Consider the following 20,189-nt stretch of genomic DNA (forward strand, 5'->3'; position numbering starts at 1 on the left):
TATAGGCGCAGCACGTTCCGAATAATCAGTATGTTGAATTTGCTGCTTATCAACTTGCGAGAGAGGCCCAACACTGGTGGCAAGCAGAGTGCCACTTGTTACAGCTCTAGAACACAGATGTTCCTTGGGATGTGTTTCAGACAGCCGTTTACAAGAAATACTTTCCTGAGTCTGCAAGGGAAGTAAAGGAGATGGAACTAATGCAGCTGAAGCAAGGTTCCCTATCTGTGGCGGACTACACAAGCAAGTTTGAGGAGCTTTGTAGGTTTTCTAAGGTATGTCAGGGTGCCCCAGAGACTTATGAAAGCTGGAAATGTATAAAGTATCAGAGGGGGCTGAAGGACAATATTATGACTGCTGTGACTCCAATGGAGATCCGTTTTTTCTCTGACTTGGTAAATAAGGCAAGAGTGGTGGAGGAGTATGCCAAGACCGTGGCGACATCCAAGGACACTCATGGAGGGAGCTCTAGTCGGGGGCATGGCAAGTATTTTCATCCGAGGGGTCTGGTGCACGAAATTACAATCACACTTTTGCAATTTCGCACAACTAACCAGCAAGTGCACTGGGTCATCCAAGTAATACCTTACGTGAGTAAGGGTCGATCCCACGGAGATTGTCGGCTTGAAGCAAGCTATGGTTATCTTATAATTCTTAGTCAGGATATCAGTAATGATTCTTAGTTTTAATTGTAAAAAGTAAAAGAACATGAAATAAATACTTGTTATGCAGTAATGGAGAACAGGTTGAGGTTTTGGAGATGCTCTGTCTTCTGAATATCTGCTTTCCTACTGTCTTCTTCTTCACACACGCAAGGCTCCTTCCATGGCAAGCTGTATGTTGGTGGATCATCGTTGTCAATGGCTACCATCTGTCCTCTCAGTGAAAATGGTCTAAATACGCTGTCACCGCACGGCTAATCATCTGTTGGTTCTCACTCATGATGGAATAGGATCCATTGATCCTTTTGCGTCTGTCACTACGCCCAGTACTCGTGAGTTTGAAGCTCGTCACAGTCATCCTTTTCTAGATCCTACTCGAAATACCACAGACAAGGTTTAGACTTTCTGGATCTCAGGAATGGCCACCAATAATTCTAGCCTATACCACAAAAGTTCTAATCTTAGATTAGAAACCCAAGAGATATGCACTTAAGCTATTGCAGATAGAATGGAGGTGGTTGTCAGGCACGCATTCATAGGTGAGAATAATGATGAGTGTCACGGACATCACATTCATCAGGTTGAAATGCGAGTGAATATCTTAGAATAGAAACAAGCGTGACTGAATGGAAAACAGTAGTAATTGCATTAATTCATCGAGACACAGCAGAGCTCCTCACCCTCAACCATGGAGTTTAGAGACTCATGCCGTCAAAGATACAATGTGAAACGTGTAAAGTGTCATGAGGTGTGTAAATATAATAGCAAAAGGTCCTATTTATAGAAAACTAGTAGCCTAGGATTTACAAAAATGAGTAAATAATGCAGAATCCACTTCCTGGCCCACTTGGTGTGTGCTTGGACTGAGCATTGAAGCTTTCACATGTAGAGACTTTTCTTGGAGTTAAACGCCAGCTTTTGTACCAGTTTGGGCGTTTAACTCCAGCTTTTATGCCAGTTTTGGCGTTTTGACGCCAGAATTTTTATGCTGACTTGGAACGCCGGTTTGGGCCATCAAATCTCGAGTAAGGTATGAACTATTATATATTTCTGGAAAGCCCAGGATGTTTAATTTCCAACGCAATTAAGAGCGTGCCAATTGAGCTTCTGTAGCTCCAGAAAATCCACTTCGAGTGCAGGGAGGTCAGAATCCAACAGCATTTGCAGTCCTTTTTCAGCCTCTGAATCAGATTTTTGCTTAGGTCCTTCAATTTCAGCTAGAAAATACCTGAAATCACAGAAAAACACACAAACTCATAGTAAAGTCCAGAAATATGATTTGTATTTAAAAACTAATAAAAATATAATAAAAAGTAACTAAAACATACTAAAAACTACTTAAAAATAATGCCAAAAAGCGTATAAATTATCCGCTCATCACAACACCAAACTTAAATTGTTGCTTGTCCCCAAACAACTAAGAACAAAGTAGGATAAAAAGAATAGAATATACAATGAATTCCAAAAACATCTATAAAGATCAGTCTTAATTAGATGAGCGGGGCTATTAGCATTTTGCTTCTGAACAGTTTTGGCATCTCACTTTATCCTTTGAAGTTCAGAATGATTGGGATCTATAGGAACTCAGAATTCAGATAGTGTTATTGATTCTCCTAGTTCAGTATGTTGATTCTTGAACACAGCTACTTTATGACTCTTGGCCGTGACCCTAAGCATTTTGTTTTCCAGTATTACCACCGGATACATAAATGCCATAGACACATAACTGGGTGAACCTTTTTAGATTGTGACTCAGCTTTACTAGAGTCCTCAATTAGAGGTGTCCAGAGCTTTTAAGCACACTCCTTTTGCTTTGGACCATGACTTTAACCGCTCAGTCTCAAGCTTCTCACTTGACACCTTCACGCCACAAGTACATGGTTAGGGACAGCTTGGTTTAGCTGCTTAGGCTAGGATTTTATTCCTGTAGGCCCTCCTATCCACTGATGCTCAAAGCCTTGGATCCTTTTTATTTTACCCTTGCCTTTTGGTTTAAAGGGCTATTGGCTTTTTCTGCTTGCTTTTTCTTTTTCTTTCTTTTTCTTTTTTCTTTTTTTTCTTTTTTTCGCAAGCTTTGTATTCACTGCTTTTTCTTGCTTCAAGAATCATTTTTATGATTTTTCAGATTATCAATAACATTTCTCCTTTTCCATTATTCTTTCAAGAGCCAACAATTTTAACATTCATAAACAACAAATTCACAAATATGCACTGTTCAAGCATTCATTCAGAAAGACAAAAAGCATTGCCACCACATCAAAATAATTAAACTGTTTTAAAATTCGAAATTCACGTACTTCTTTTTCTTTTTCAGAAAACATTTTTCATTTTAAGAAAGGTGATGGATTCATATGACATTCATAGCTTTAAGGCATAGACACTAAGATACTAATGATCATATAGTAAAGACCCAAACATAGATAGAACATCAAGCATAGAAATCAAAAAACAGAAAAATAAGAACAAGGAAATTAAAGAATGGGTCCACCTTAGTGATGGCGGCTAGTTCTCCTTCTTGAAGATCCTATGGAGTGCTTGAGCTCCTCAATGTCTCTTCCTTGCCTTTGTTGCTCCTCTCTGATTTCATGAAGGATAATGGGTTGCTTTTGTTAAGGTCCATGAGTGGGCTCTCTTGTTTTCTCCATCCTCTTTCTAGTGATGGGCTTTTGAGATGAATCTCTCCATCTCTCATGACTCGGAGTTGGAAGCAACTGCCTTCCCTTTCCTCTTCCTAGAGGTTTCTCCAGCCTTAGGTGCCATAAATGGTTATGGAAAAACAAAAAGCAACGCTTTTACCACACCAAACTTAGAAGGTTTGCTCGTCCTCGAGCAAAAGAAGAAAAAGGGATTAGAAGAAAAAGAAAATGGAGGGGATGGAATGGTTTTAGGAGGGAAATGGTTTGAATTTGAATTGTGAGGTGGGTAGGGTTTTTGGGGAAGGGTGTTATCGAAAGGTGTGAAGAAGAGAGAAATAGAGTTGAGGTAGGTGGGGATCCTGTGGGGTCCACAGATCCTAAGGTGTCAAGGATTTTTCATCCCTGCACCATGTTGGCGTGTAAACGCCCCTTGGAGTGCCAATCCTGGCGTTAAACGCCAGGTTGCTGCCCATTTCTGCCGTTTAACGCCAGCTTTTCTTCCCTTTCTGGCATTTAAATGCCAGCTTTGTGCCCTTTTTTGGCTTTAAACGCTAGTCTGGTACCCTTTTCTGGCGTTAAATGCCCAGAATGGTGCCAGACTGGGCGTTTAACGCCCATTCTGCTACCCTTACTGGCGTTTGAACGCCAGTAAGCTCCTCCTTCAGGGTGTGCTATTTTTAATGCTGTTTTTCATTCTATTTTTGCTTTTTCAGTTGTTTTTGTGACTCCACATGATCATCAACCTAAAGAAAATATAAAATAACAATGAAAAATAAATATATATAATTAAAGAACATTGGGTTGCCTCCCAATAAGCGCTTATTTACTGCCTTTAGCTGGACTTTCACTGAGCTGTTAATTTAGTCTCAGTTTTGAGCATTCTTGCTCAAAATTACTTTCAAGATAATGTTTAATTCTCTGTCCATTAACAATAAACTTTTTGTCAGAGTCAATATCCTGAAGCTCAACATATCCATATGGTGACACACTTGTAATCACATATGGTCCCCTCTACCGGGATTTTAATTTCTCGAAGAATAATCTGAGCCTAGAGTTAAACAGCAGAACCTTCTATCCTAGCTCAAAGACTCTAGATGACAGTTTATTGTCATGCCACCTTTTTGCTTTTTCCTTATAAATTTTTGCATTTTCAAAAGCATTGAGTCTGAATTCCTCTAGCTCATTCAGCTGGAGCAATCTTTTCTCTCCAGCTAACTTAGCATCCAGGTTTAGGAATCTGGTTGCCAGTAGGCCTTATGTTCCAATTCCACGGGCAGATGACAGGCCTTGCCAGATACAAGCTGGTATGGAGAGGTTCCTATAGGAGTCTTAAATGCTATTCTTTATGCCCACAGAGCATCATCTAAGCTTTTTGCCCAATCCCTTCTACGGGTGATTACAGTCCGTTCCATGATTCTTTTTAGTTCTCTATTAGAGACTTTAGCCTGTCCATTTGTCTGTGGATGATATGGAGTTGCTACTTTGTGGCTAATTTCATATCGGACCATAGCAGAGTAAAGCTGTTTATTGCAGAAGTGAGTGCCCCATCACTGATTATTGCCCTAGGGACACCAAATCTACTGAAGATATGTTTCTAGAGGAACTTCAGCACTGTCTTAGTATCATTAGTGGGTGTGGCAATTGCTTCTACCCATTTAGATACGTAGTCTACTGCCACCAGAATGTAAGTGTTTGAGTATGATGGTGGGAAAGGACCTATGAAGTCAATACCCCATACATCAAACAACTCAATCTCTATGATCCCTTGTTGAGGCATAGCATAGCCATGAGGCAAGTTACCAGCTCTCTGGCAACTGTCACAGTTACGCACAAACTCTCAGAAATCTCTATAGAGAGTAGGCCAGTAGAAGCCACATTGGAGGACCTTAATGGCTGTTCGCTCACCTCCGAAATGTCCTCCATATTGTGATCCATGGCAATGCCATAGGATTTTCTGTAGCTCTTCTCTGGGCACGCATCTGTGGATCATTCCGTCTGCACATCTCTTAAAGAGATATGGTTCATCCCATAAGTAGTACTTTGCATCAGAAATTAGTTTTTTCGTTTGCTGCCTGATGTACTCCTTGGATATGAACCTCACAGCTTTATAATTTGCAATGTCTGCAAACCATGGTTCTTCCTAAATGGCGAAGAGTTGCTCATCTGGAAAGGTCTCAGAGATCTCAGTAGGAGGGAGGGACGCCCCTGCTACTGGTTCTATCCGGGACAGGTGATCAGCTACCTGGTTCTCTGTCCCTTTTCTGTCTCTTATTTCTATATCAAACTCTTACAGAAGCAACATCCATCTTATGAGCCTGGGTTTTGAATCCTGCTTTGTGAGTAGATATTTAAGAGCAGCATGGTTAGTATACACAATTACTTTTGAACCTACTAAATATGATCTAAACTTGTAAATGGCATAAACCACTGCAAGCAACTCTTTTTCTGTGGTTGTGTAGTTTTTCTGTGCGTCATTTAGAACACGGCTGGCATAGTAAATGACGTGCAGAAGTTTGTTATGCCTTTGTTCTAATACTGCACCTATGGCATGGTCACTGGCATCACACATTAGTTCGAATGGTAATGTCCAGTCTGGTGCAGAAATCACTAGTGCTTTGACCAACTTAGCTTTCAGAGTTTCAAACGCCTGCAGACACTCTGTGTCAAACATAAATGGTATGTCAGTAGCTAGCAGATTTCTCAGAGGTTTTGCAAATTTTGAATAATCCTTTATAAACCTCCTATAGAATCCTGCATGCCCCAGAAAGCTTCTAATTGCCTTAACATTGGCAGGTGGTGGTAATTTTTCAATTACTTCCACTTTAGCTTGATCCACCTCTATTCCCTTGTTTGAAATTTTATGCCCAAGGACAATTCCTTCAGTCACCATAAAGTGACATTTTTCCCAATTTAAAACTAGGTTGGTCTCTTGGCATCTTTTCAGAACAAGTGCTAAATGGTCAAGACAGGAGCTGAATGAGTCTCCAAATACTGAAAAGTCATCCATGAAGACTTCCAGAAATTTTTTTACCATATCAGAGAAGATAGAGAGCATGCACCTCTGAAAGGTTGCAGGTGCATTGCATAGACCAAAGGGCATCCTTCTGTAGGCAAATACTCTAGAAGGACATGTGAACGCTGTTTTCTCTTGGTCTTGAGGATTTACTGCAATTTGGTTGTAACCTGAATAGCCATCCAAAAAGCAGTAGTATTCATGACTTGCTAGTCTCTCTAGCATCTGGTCTATGAATGGTAAAGGAAAATGATCCTTTCTGGTGGCTGTATTGAGCCTTCTGTAGTCAATACACATACGCCACCCTGTAACTGTTCTTGTAGGAACCAGTTCATCCTTTTCATTATGAACTACTGTCATGCCTCCCTTCTTGAGGACAACGTGGACAGGGCTCACCCAGGGGCTGTCAGAAATAGGATAAATAATCCCAGCCTCTAGTAACTTAGTGACCTCTTTCTGCACCACCTCCTTCATGGCTGGATTTAGCCGCCTCTGTGGTTGAACCACTAGCTTAGCATCATCCTCCAATAGGATCTTGTGCATGCATCTTGCTGGGCTAATGCCCTTAAGATCACTTATGGACCACCCAAGAGCTATCTTGTGTGTCTTCAGCACCTGAATTAGTGCTTTCTCTTCCTGTGGATTTAAAGCAGAGCTTATGATCACCGGAAAAGTGTCACCTTCTCCTAGAAATGCATATTTCGGGGATGGTGGTAGTGGTTTGAGCTCGGGTTTAGAAGGCTTATCCTCTTCCTGAGGAATTTTTGGAGGTTCTTTTATTTCCTCTGGTTCCCCCAGATCAGGTTGAACATCTTTAAAGATGTCCTCTAGCTCTGATTCGAGACTCTCAGTCATATTGATCTCTTCCACCAAGGAGTCAATAATATCAACGCTCATGCAGTCATTTGATTCATCTGGATGCTGCATAGCTTTGACAACATTTAACTTGAACTCATCCTCATTGACTCTCAGGGTCACTTCCCTTTTTTGGACATCAATGAGAGTTCGTCCGGTTGCTAGGAAGGGTTTTCCTAGAATGAGAGTTGCACTCTTGTGCTCCTCCATTTCCAGCACTACAAAGTCAGTCGAAAAGGCAAATGGCCCAACCTTGACAATCATGTTCTCAATTATGCCTGATGGGTATTTAATGGAGCCATCAGCAAGTTGAAGACATATCCGGGTTGGTTTGACCTCTTCAATCAAGCCAAGCTTTCTGATAGTGGATGCAGGGATTAGATTGATACTTGCCCCAAGGTCACACAGAGCTGTCTTGGTACAAGTACCCTAACAGTAATAATCTGTAGACATCCTGATCTACTTCTTTATCACGTACTGTGTCAGTAATTTGTAAGAACTGTGCCAGAAACTCAGTAGGTTCTTCTTGTGGAAGACCAGAATATTGGCAATTTTACTGCACCATGATAATGAGCTGAGAATTTAGCTCAAAACTGCTTGCTTTGATGGGAGGTATACAGATGCTACTCCCATATGCAGCTGTAATGGGGTTAGCATATGACCCCAGAGTCCTTCTGGACTGTTCATTTCCACTTATGTCCATGATGGAGAAAAGGGAATTGATATGAATTGCAAATAAATTATATTTTTAAATTTTTTTATTTAATTAAAAGTAACCGAATAAAGTAAAACAAAATAAATGGAAGATAAAATAAAAGTTTCAAAAATTAGAAGAAAATGAAATAAAATAAAATTGAAAACTAAATCAATTAATTAATTAAAAAGATTTTGGAATTAACAATCAGAAAGATATGATTGAAAATTATTTTGAAAAAGATCTGATTGAGAAGATATGATTGCAATTTATTAAAAAAAAGATATGATTGAAAAGATATGATTGAAGAAATTAAAAAGATTTGATTTTTGAAAAAGATTTGAAAAGATCAATTTTTGAAATTAGAATTTTGACTTCACTAAATAAAAAGATATGATTTTGAAAATCTTTGACTAATTTAATGCAAAATTTCAAAATTTATGAGTAAAATAAGGAAAAGATATTTTTTTAATTTTTTGAATTTTAATGAGGAAGGAGAAAAACAACAAAATGACACTAAACTTAGAAATTTTAGATCAAAACAAGGAGAACAAACAAGAAAACTTTGAATGTCAAGATAAACACCAAGAACACTTTGAATATCAAGATGAACACCAAGAACAAATTTTTGAAAAATTTTTAAGTAAATAAAAGCACAAGGGACACCAAACTTAAAATTTTTAGAAAATCAAACACAAATTTTCAAAAATTTAAAGGAAAACACAAAAAAGACACCAAACTTAGAATTTTTAAAGATCAAGAAAGAACTAAGAACATGCAAATTCGAAAAATTGAAAGAAAATAAAAGCATGCAATTGACACCAAACTTAAAATATGAAACTAAACTCAAATAAAAGACTCAAATTTAGTAACTCTAAACCAACAAAAATAAATTATTTCTAATCTAAGCAACAAGATACAGCGTCAGTTGTCCAAACTCGAACAATCCCTGGCAACGGCGCCAAAAACTTGGTGCACAAAATTATAATCACACTTTTGCAATTCCGCACAACTAACCAACAAGTGCACTGAGTCGTCCAAGTAATACCTTACGTGAGTAAGGGTCGATCCCACTGAGATTGTCGGCTTGAAGCAAGCTATGGTTATCTTGTAATTCTTAGTCAGGATATCAGTAATGATTCTTAGTTTTAATTGTAAAAAGTAAAAGAACATGAAATAAATACTTGTTATGCAGTAATGGAGAACATGTTGAGGTTTTCGAGATGCTCTATCTTCTGAATCTCTACTTTCCTACTGTCTTCTTCTTCACACACGCAAGGCTCATTCCATGGCAAGCTGTATGTTGGTGGATCACCGTTGTCAATGGCTACCATCTGTCCTCTCAGTGAAAATGGTCCAAATGCGCTGTCACCGCACGGCTAATTATCTGTCGGTTCTCACTCATGTTGGAATAGGATCCATTGATCCTTTTGCGTCTGTCACTACGCCCAGCACTCGTGAGTTTGAAGCTCGTCACAGTCATCCCTTCCCATATCCTACTCAGAATACCACAGACAAGGTTAAGACTTTCCGGATCTCAGGAATGGCCGTCAATAATTCTAGCCTATACCACGAAGGTTCTAATCTTAGATTAGAAACCAAAGAGATATGCACTTAAGCTATTGCAGATAGAACAGAGGTGGTTGTCAGGCACGCATTCATAGGTGAGAATGATGATGAGTGTCACGGATCATCACATTCATCAGGTTGAAATGCGAGTGAATATCTTAGAATAGAAACTAGCGTGATTGAATGGAAAACAGTAGTAATTGCATTAATTCATCGAGGCACAGCAGAGCTCCTCACCTCCAACCATGGAGTTTAGAGACTCATGCCATCAAAGATACAATATGAAACGTGTAAAGTGTCATGAGGTGTGTAAATACAATAGCAAAAGGTCCTATTTATAGAAAACTAGTAGCCTAGGGTTTACAGAAATGAGTAAATGATGCAGAATCCACTTCTGGGCCCACTTGGTGTGTGCTTGGGCTGAGCATTGAAGCTTTCACATGTAGAGACTGTTCTTGGAGTTAAACGCCAGCTTTTGTGCCAGTTTGGGCGTTTAACTCCAGCTTTTATGCCAATTCTGGCGTTTTGACGCCAGAATTTTTATGCTGACTTGGAAAGCCGGTTTGGGCCATCAAATCTCGGGAAAAGTATGAACTATTATATATTGCTGGAAAGCCCAGAATGTTTACTTTCCAACACAATTGAGAGCGCACCAATTGGGCTTCTGTAGCTCTAGAAAATCTACTTCGAGTGTAGGGAGGTCAGAATCCAACAGCATCTGCAGTCCTTTTTCAGCCTCTGAATCAGATTTTTGGTCAGGTCCCTCAATTTCAGCCAGAAAATATCTGAAATCACAGAAAAACACACAAACTCATAGTGAAGTCCAGAAATGTGATTTTTATTTAAAAACTAATAAAAATATAATAAAATGTAACTAAAGCATACTAAAAACTACCTAAAAATAATACCAAAAAGGGTATAAATTATCCGCTCATCAGGGTTAAAGCTTCAAGAGAGGAGGATATGCGCCTCAAGGGCAAGTAGGCTTTAGAAAGAAAACCCATGATCAGTTTTAGCATGGCAAAGGGAGAGGAACTCAGAGTAAAAGTTCTCCGAGTTTAACTTGTAATCGTTGTGGATGTTTTCATCCATATGACTCTTGCAAGATTGGTATAGGTGGGTGCTTCAACTGTGGCTTGCCTGGTCATTTTGTGAGGGATTGGACACGTGGGAAGAACCCAAGTGTGGGTCAGAGTCAGCACCAGGGGCAAGTTTTTGCTATGAATGCCAAGGATGATTCCAAGGCGGATCCGTTGATGAGAGGTATTTATTTAATTGGTGATCAGACCTTAATTGTATTGTATGATACTGGGGCTTCACATTCATTTATTTTGTTTGCTAAGGTTGAGGAATTAAGCTTGAAAGTGTCAGAGTTACCATTTGATCTGCATGTACGTAGTCCGCATCAGACAGTCATGACTAGGTCAGGTTGTAGGCAAGTAGGATTCAAACTTGAGGGTAGAGACTTTGTGCATGATTTGATCTGTTTACCAATGGTTGGGTTGGAGATGATTTTGGGGTTTGATTGGTTGTCGAAGAATCAGGTTTTGTTGGATTACTTTGAACAGACAATTCGGTTTATGCCAGAAGGAGAAAATGGAGTAGTGATAGCTGAAGGTTATTACATGAACTCGGTGATGGTGCACTGTAGTGGGGAAGAGTGTCAGGGTTATATTCTGTTGGCTGTGAACACATTAGGTGATAATCAAGAACTAGATCAGATACCGATGGTTAGAGACTTTCCGGAGGTATTCCCAAAAGATATCCCTGAATTCCCACCTCAACGGGAGATTGAGTTTGAGATTGAATTGGTGCCAGGAGCCAGACCAGTGTCGATTGCGCCATATAGAATGGCTCTGATAGAGCTAGCAGAGTTAAAGACTCAGTTGGAAGAGCTTCTGAACAAGAGGTTTATTCGACTGAGTGTATCACCATGGAAGCGCCAATTTTATTGGTAAAGAAGAAGGATGGAGGAATGCGTTTGTGCGTGGATTACCGGCAGTTAAACAAAGTGACTGTGAAGAACAAGTACCCGCTGCCTAGGATCGATGACTTGATGGATCAACTGCAAGGAGCCGGAGTGTTTTCCAAGATCGATTTAAGATCTGGTTACCATTAGATAAGGGTGAAGGAGGATGATATCCCTAAGATCGCGTTTAGGACACGCTATGGGCACTACGAGTTTGCAGTGATGTCCTTTGGGTTAACGAATGCACCTGATGTTTTCATGGATTACATGAACAGAGTCTTTCATTCCTTTTTGGACAAATTAGTGGTGGTTTTTATAGACGACATCTTGGTTTATTCTAAGACGGCAAAGGAGCATGAGGAACACTTAAGGATTGTGTTGCAAATCCTAAAGGAGTGAAAGTTGTACGCTAAGTTGTCAAAGTGTGAGTTCTGGAAGGAGGAAGTAAAGTTCTTAGGTCATGTGGTGAGCAAAGGAGGAATAGCCGTAGACCCTTCGAAGGTAGAAGCGGTGATAGAATGGGAAAAACCGACGACTGTGAAGGAAGTCAGGAGCTTTTTGGGTTTAGCCGGATATTACCAGAGATTCATTGAAGGATTCTCCCGGATTGTGCTACCAATGACGAAATTAACAAGGAAAGAAGTGCCATTCGTGTGGACGTCAGAGTGTGAAGAGAGTTTTTAGACTTTGAAGCAGAAGTTAACTTCAGCACCTGTTCTAATCTTACCGGAACTACATGAACTGTTTGAAGTATATTGTGATAAGTCACTAAAGGGTTTGGGTTGCGTGTTAATGCAACACCGGAATATGGTGGCTTACGCATCGCGTCAGCTGAGACCGCATGAAGTAAATTACCCAACTCATGACTTGGAAATAGCAGCGATTGTGTTTGCGTTGAAGGTTTGGAGGCACCACTTGTACGGAGTGAGGTTTAGCATCTTTTCTTATTATAAGAGTCTCAAGTACATCTTTGATCAGAAAGAGCTTAATATGCGTCAGAGGATATGGATGGAGTTGCTTAAGGACTATGATTTCGAGTTGAGTTATCAACCTGGAAAGCCGAATGTGGTAGCAGACGCTTTGAGTCGGAAGTCCTTGGCAATAGCTTGGATGAGGATTAAGGAAGAGGAGCTAGTAGATAAGTTTGTGGATCTTAAGCTGGATATTGATGAAGTTATCGAAAGAACTTGTTTGAACCAGTTATAGATCTCAAGCACGTTTAAATGAGAAATACAAAAGGCTCGGTGATAAACCCCAATTTTGTGGTTTATCTTGTGCTTAATTTGGAGGATTTTATCAACTTTTCTCACATTTATTCAATGAAATAGCATAGTTTTGTAATTCTCCCTAAATTTGTGCTTAAGTGTGAAAACATGCTTTTTAGGCCTTAAAATAGCTAAATTTAACTCACTTTAATTCTATTCGATGCCTTCATATGTTTGTTAAGTGATTTCAGGTTTAGAAGGCAAAGATTGGATTGAAGGAATGAAGAAAAAAGCATGTAAAAATGGAGAACTCATGAAGAAATGAAGGAATCGCAAAGCTGTCAATCCTGACCTCTCCATACTAAATCGATCATAACTTGAGCTACAGAGGTCCAAATGAGGCAGTTCTAGTTGTGTTGGAAAGCTAATATCTGGGGCTTCAAAATGATATAAAATTTGCCAGAGTTTCCTAGAATTTTGGTGACGCGCACGCGTCCTCTACACGCACGTGTCGTAGGATCAGCGTGGACCATTTTAGGCAAAACGTGGCCAGCGATTTCTAGCTCATTTTGGGCCCAATCCAAATCATTTATGATGATATTGAACCCAAGGATTGAAGGGGTAATGAACAAAGTAGTCATAGTTTAGTTTTCATCATATTTTAGGGGTAGAATTCTAGAGAGAGATGCTCTCTCCCCTCTCTAGATTTTAGGAGAGTTTAGGTTAATTCTTCTTAGATCCAAGTTATAATTTTAGTTTAGATTTCATTTCTCTATATATTTTAGTGTTCTATTGTCTTAATCTTCTTAGTTTCTCTTGTTAATTTCTTATTTTGCTCTCTTTTATGAGATGAACAATTGTTGGATCTTGATTTCTTCTAATGCAATTTTATATTTCTATGTCCCTTGATGTTTACCTCACTTGCTATTGTTGATTTCTTGCTTATATTAGTTATGGGTTTCACTAATTCTTGTATTTTATGATGTTTACTTTTATTGCACACTAGGTGTTTGATAAAATACTTTCTCTAGTTATTGAGTAGTTTTCTTGACTCTTGGCCTAGGCTAAGGGAATTGAGTGACCTTGAGTCATTGGGTCTCATTGAATTGGTGATTTGAGAACCCTATGTGGTCAATTTGATGTCCATTGATACTAAACTACTATTAAGCTAATTAATAGCTAGCTTGGGACTTATGGTTGATGTTGATCAAGCCTATTTAATGTACTTCAAGCTTAGGAGTAAACATTACATACTTAAAGCTTTTGGAGGTAGACTTAATGGGTTGGTCCCTCATAATTATCAATGTATGGTTTTTAGACAAGAATGGTGATCTAAATTACCTATGTCTAGCCAAGAGTTCTTTCCCATCTCTTTATTAGTACTTGTCATTTACTTTCTTGTTATTTACTTCTCTTGCTAATTTCCAAATCAAACCCTCTTGCGTCTTCATAGCCAATAATTAAACACATCATTGTAATTCCTTGTGAGATGACCCGAGGTTTAAATACTTCGGTTAATTCTTATTGGGGTTTGTACTTGTGACAACCAATATTTTTGCATGTGAGGATTCTTTGTTGGTTTAGAACTATACTTGCAATGAGATTTCATTTGTGAAATTCTAAACTGTATAGAAAAATCCTTTCATCAAAATGGCGCTGTTGCCGGGGAATTGCATTGGTGTTATATTATTGGCTATTGTGAATATGTGAATATGTTTGTCTTTTACTTGTTTGTTAGTATTTGTTAGGTTTAGGACTTTGTTGCTTATTTTTGTTAGCTTTTGCTTTTATTTGCTACTATGAATTCTCATCCTCACTTTGGCTATGAGTTTGGCTCAAATTATGTTGTAGGGAATGGGAACTATAATGACAATATGCATCAAGGATGGAACAATCAAAGGTGGGAGGAGCCTCAAGGAATTGATCAACCTTCTTGGCAACAACAACCTCTGGTCTCTTATAGGTATAATTCCACCCATAATGCATATCAATCTAATGGATGTAGTGACCCTTATTGTGATTGTCAACAACCACCACCATATGCCTATGAACCACCTTCCCAACATAATTTTGAACCACCTTACTCACAAGCCCCCTATCACCAAACACCTCATTATGACCCTAATCCTTACCCACCGTACCAACCACCTTGTGAACCATATGAACCATAAGTAGAACCACCCCAATTTCATTACCAATACCCTCAAGAACCACTACTTCACTATTCTTACCAAGATGAATCACCTCCCATGTATGAGAATTTTCAACCACATAATGAATTTCCCTTTCCACCACAACCCTCCATGGAAGAACACCCATATCCATCCATCCAAGAGAAATATGATCCTATTTATACTAGCCAAGTGGAACAAGAGCCAATGGATCGTCTCAAAGAAGCAATGGATCGGTTTCAAGCAATAATCCGTCAAAAGGAGCAAGAGGAAGCCCAAAGGATGAATGAAGCTATTGAGGCTAACCTTGCTAAAATTAAAGCCAATTTAGATGCATGGAATTTATACCATAGACAAGGTGTCTCAACAGATGAATATGAGAAATCAATCGAAGAGCGGAGCATGGAATGTGTTATGCAACAAGTGGAAAGGATGGAGATTGTTGAAGAAGAAGAAGTGGTTGAAAGCCTAGGCGAAGTTGAACAAGAGGTGGATTCCAAGCTTGAGGACACTTCCACACCAAGTAATTTTGTTGATGATTTTGTGGAAGTTGTTGAACCCTCTTGCATTAAGCATTAATTTGGAGTTGAGAAGGACAATGTGCAACCTCCTAGGCATATTATGGATGATGAACGATTGGAAGGGGTTGAGTAAGCACCAAGTTCTACTATTGAAGTTGATTCCACACTAACTAATGTGCTATTTGAGATTGTTGAACCTTCTTCATTGTATTGTGAAATTGATGTTGAGAAGGCTAGAGCACAACCTCCAACACATGACTTGAGCATTGAAGATTGTGTGGAAGAAGTTGGTGGGCAAGAGGTTGGAATTGAAGAAACTTGCAAAGAGGTGGAGGTAGTCAAGGAAGAGCACAAGGGAGTGGAACTTGCAAGATCATTGGGACCACCCCTTCCTAAGTCACCATCCTACACAACATTCAAGTGGGTAAAATTTTTATTCCTAAGCTTTACTTTCTCACTTGAATATGGTTTGATTGAAAATGATGGTCAACTTTGAGCTCTTTGTGGGGTCAAGAGTAGGAGAGAGATGGTTAGTGGTTGGAAATATCATTCTAGGTTCATTATGGTTACATGTTCAAAGTTTGATTGCAAGGTTTGATGTGGAGCTAAATTGTATGGGTCTAGGAAGTTGTTTGGAGGCTTCTTTGAGAATTTCAAGGCTAAACCACCCAATTGGAGCTATGATGATCAACTTGAAGATGGGTGTGAAAATAAGTTTTGGGATCCCGGATCGCAACATGAAGACCAATTTTGGGAGCTCATATCTTGGGAAGAATTGCACCCAAGCTTGGTGGAGACGGTTGGAAATTCTGACGACCGTTTGAGGAGCAAGCATCTTTGGAGGTTCTAGGATGAATACAAGAATAAGCCACCATGACAGGGAGCTTCCTAAATGTCCAACTTAAGGACTTAAACTAAAAGTGCTAGGTGGGAGACACCCCACTATTCTCTTGTATATATAATCAATGAATGCATTGGGTTGCCATTGTAGGTAGTTTTATTCTTTGCATACTCTTGTTTTAGTGTTTTGGTTGTTAGTTCGTTTGATTAGATTTGTGCCTTTAGTTGTTAGTTAGTTGTTGTTGAATTATGTTTTGCTTGTAGTGTAAGTTTTGTTTGCCTTGTATTTGAAAATTTTTCAAAAATAAAAAAAGATTTGTTGTTAAATTGGAATTTTGATTGTTTCTAGAATGCTTGTAGAATAGGAGAGTACCCTATTTCTTCAAAAAAAAAAAAGTCACCCATGCGTAAGCGTGAGTGACGTGTACGCGTCATTGATCATTATCACATACCCACGCGTGAGCGTATACAACTGGTGCACGAAATTGTGATCGTTCATTCCTTGGTAACAGCGCTAAAAACTTACGTTCTTAATCTTAGTTCTTCTTCACAATCTCGTACAACTAACCAGCAAGTGCACTAGGTCGTCCAAGTAATAAACCTTACGTGAGTAAGGGTCGATCCCACGGAGATTGTCGGCTTGAAGCATGCTATGGTCATCTTGTAAATCTCGGTCAGGCGGATTCAAATGGTTATGGAGAATTGATAATTAAAAGATGAATAAAACATAAAATAAAGATAGAGATATTTATGTAATTCATTGGTAGGAATTTCAGATAAGCGTATGAAGATGCTTTGTTCCTTCTGAACCTCTGCTTTCTTATTGCCTTCTTCCAATCATTCATACTCCTTTCCATGGCAAGCTTTATGTTGGGCATCACCATTGTCAATGGCTACTTCCCGTCCTCTCAGTGAAAATGTTCCAAATGCGCTGTCACCGCACGGCTAATCATCTGTCGGTTCTCGATCATGTTGGAATAGGATCCATTGATCCTTTTGCGTCTGTCACTACGCCCAACACTCGCGAGTTTGAAGCTCGTCATAGTCATCCCTTCCCAAATCCTACTCGGAATACCACAGACAAGGTTTAGACTTTCCTGATCTCAGGAATGGCCGCCAATAATTCTAGCCTATACCACGAAGATTCTAATCTTAGATTAGAAACCCAAGAGATACACATTCAAGCTTGATTGCATGTAGAACGAAAGTGGTTGTCAGGCACGCGTTCATAGGTGAGAATGGTGATGAGTGTCACGGATCATCACATTCATCATGTTGAAGAACGAATAGATATCTTAGAGAAGAAGTAGGCGTGAATTGAATAGAAAAACAATAGTAATTGCATTAATTCATGAAGAACAGCAGAGCTCCACTCCTTAATCTATGGTATGTAGAAACTCCACCGTTGAAAATACATAAGTGAAAATAGTCTAAGCATGGCTGAATGGCCAGCCTCAAAGGTCTCAGGACTAAACGTCCAAAGATCGTTCCTCTAATACAATAGTAAAAGGTCCTATTTGTAGAAAACTAGTAACCTAGGGTTTACAGAAATGAGTAAATGATGCTGAATCCACTTCCGAGCCCACTTGGTGTGTGCCTGGGCTGAGTATTGAAGCTTTTCACGTGTAGAGACTTTTCTTGGAGTTAAACGCCAGCTTTTGTGCCAGTTTGGGCGTTTAACTCCAGCTTTTATGCCAGTTCTGGCGTTTTGACGCCAGAATTTCTATGCTGACTTGGAACGCCGGTTTGGTCAATCAAATCGCAGGCAAAGTATGGACTATTATATATTGATGGAAAGCCCAGGATGTCTACTTTCCAACACAATTGAGAGCGCACCAATTGAAATTCTATAGCTTCAAAAAATCTAGTTCGAGTGCAGGGAGGTCAGAATCCAACATCATCTGCAATCCTTTTTCAGCCTCTGAATCAGATCTTTGCTCAGGTCCCTCAATTTCAGCCAGAAAATACCTGAAATCACAGAAAAACACACAAACTCATAGTAAAGTCCAGGAATGTGATTTTTATTTAAAAACTAATAAAAACATAATAAAAACTAACTAAAACATACTAAAAACATACTAAAAACAATGCCAAAAAGCGTATAAATTATCCGCTCATCACAACACCAAACTTAAATTGTTGCTTGTCCCTAATCAACTGAAAATCAAATAGGATAAAAAGAAGAGAATATACTATAAATTCCAAACTATCAATGAAACATAGCTCCAATCAGATGAGCGGGACTTGTAGCTTTTTGCCTCTTGAATAGTTTTGGCATCTCACTTTATCCATTGAAGTTCAGAATGATTGGCATCTATGGGAACTCAGAATTCAGATAGTGTTATTGATTCTCCTAGTTCAGTATGTTGATTCTTGAACACAGCTACTTTATGAGTCTTGGTCGTGACCCTAAGCATTTTGTTTTCCAGTATTACCACCAGATACATAAATGCCACAGACACATAACTGGGTGAACCTTTTCAGATTGTGACTCAACTTTGCTAGAGTCTCCAATTACAGGTGTCCAGAGCTCTTAAGCACAGTTTTTTTGCTTTGGACCATGACTTTAACCGCTCAGTCTCAAGTTTTCACTTGACACCTTCACGCCACAAGCACATGGTTAGGGACAGCTTGGTTTAGCCGCTTAGGCCAGGATTTTATCCCTGTGGACCCTCTTATCCACTGATGCTCAAAGCCTTGGATCCTTTTTTATTTCACCCTTGCCTTTTGGTTTAAAGGGCTATTGGCTTTTTCTACTTGCTTTTTCTTTTTCTTTCTTTTTCTTTTTTTTCTTTTTTTCGCATTTTTTTCGCATATATTTTTTTCTGCAAGCCTTTTTTTATTCACTGCTTTTTCTTGCTTCAAGAATCATTTTTATGATTTTTCAGATCATCAATAACATTTCTCCTTTTTCATTATTCTTTCAAGAGCCAACATTTTTAGCATTCATAAACAACAATATCAAAAATATGCACTGTTCAAGCATTCATTCAGAAGAACAAAAGGTATTGCAACCACATCAAAATAATTAAACTATTTAAAATTCAAAATTCATGCACTTCTTTTTCTTTTTGCAATTAAAAATATTTTTTATTTAAGAAAGGTGGTGGATTCATAGGACATTCATAACTTTAAGACATAGACTCTAAGACACTAATGATCATGTAATAAAGACACAAACATAGATAAACATAAAGCATAAAAATTCGAAAAACAGAAAGATAAGGAATAAGGAATTTAAAGAACGGGTCCACCTTAGTGATGGCGACTAGTTCTTCCTCTTGAACATCTTATGGAGTGCTTGAGCTCCTCAATGTCTCTTCCTTGCCTTTGTTGCTCCTCTCTCATGACTCTTTGATCTTCTCTAATTTCATGAAGGAGGATGGAATGTTCTTGGTGCTCCACCCTTAGTTGTCCCATATTGGAACTCAATTCTCCTAGGGAGGTGTTAATTTGCTCCCAATAGTTTTGTAGAGGAAAATGCATCCCTTGAGGCATCTCAGAGATTTTATGATGAGAAATTTCCTCATGCTCTTGTCCATGAGTGGGATCTCTTGTTTCCTCCATCCTTTTCTTAGTAATGGGCTTGTCCTCATCAATGAGGATGTCTTCCTCTATGTCAATTCCAGCTGAATTGCAGAGATGACAAATGAGATAAGGGAAGGCTAACCTTGCCAAAGTAGAAGACTTGTCTACCACCTTGTAGAGTTCTAGGGATATAACCTCATGAACTTCTATTTCCTCTCCAATCATGATGCTATGGATCATGATAGCCCGGTCTATAGTAACTCTAGACCGGTTGCTAGTGGGAATGATTGAGCGTTGGATGAACTCCAACCATCCCCTAGCCACGGGCTTGAGATCATGCCTTCTTAGTTGAACCGACTTCCCTCTTGAATCTTTCTTCCATTGAGTGCCCTCTTCACAAATGTCTATGAGGACTTGGTCCAACCTTTGATCAAAATTGACCCTTCTAGTGTAGGGGCGTGCATCTCCTTGCATCATGGGCAAGTTGAATGCCAACCTTACATTTCCAAACTGAAATCTAAGTATT

General features: G+C 39.1%; 1 protein-coding gene across 1 annotated transcript; it reads left to right on the forward strand.

Moving 5' to 3' along the window:
* LOC110265037 lies at positions 201-11,387 on the forward strand. Its single transcript, XM_021107787.1, has 3 exons — positions 201-509; positions 10,536-10,820; positions 10,998-11,387. Exons 1-3 carry the CDS (start codon positions 201-203, stop codon positions 11,385-11,387), a joined length of 984 nt encoding a protein of 327 aa, XP_020963446.1.

The sequence above is a fragment of the Arachis ipaensis genome, chromosome B07 (genome assembly GCF_000816755.2).
Source record: "Arachis ipaensis cultivar K30076 chromosome B07, Araip1.1, whole genome shotgun sequence".
NCBI lineage: Eukaryota > Viridiplantae > Streptophyta > Magnoliopsida > Fabales > Fabaceae > Arachis > Arachis ipaensis.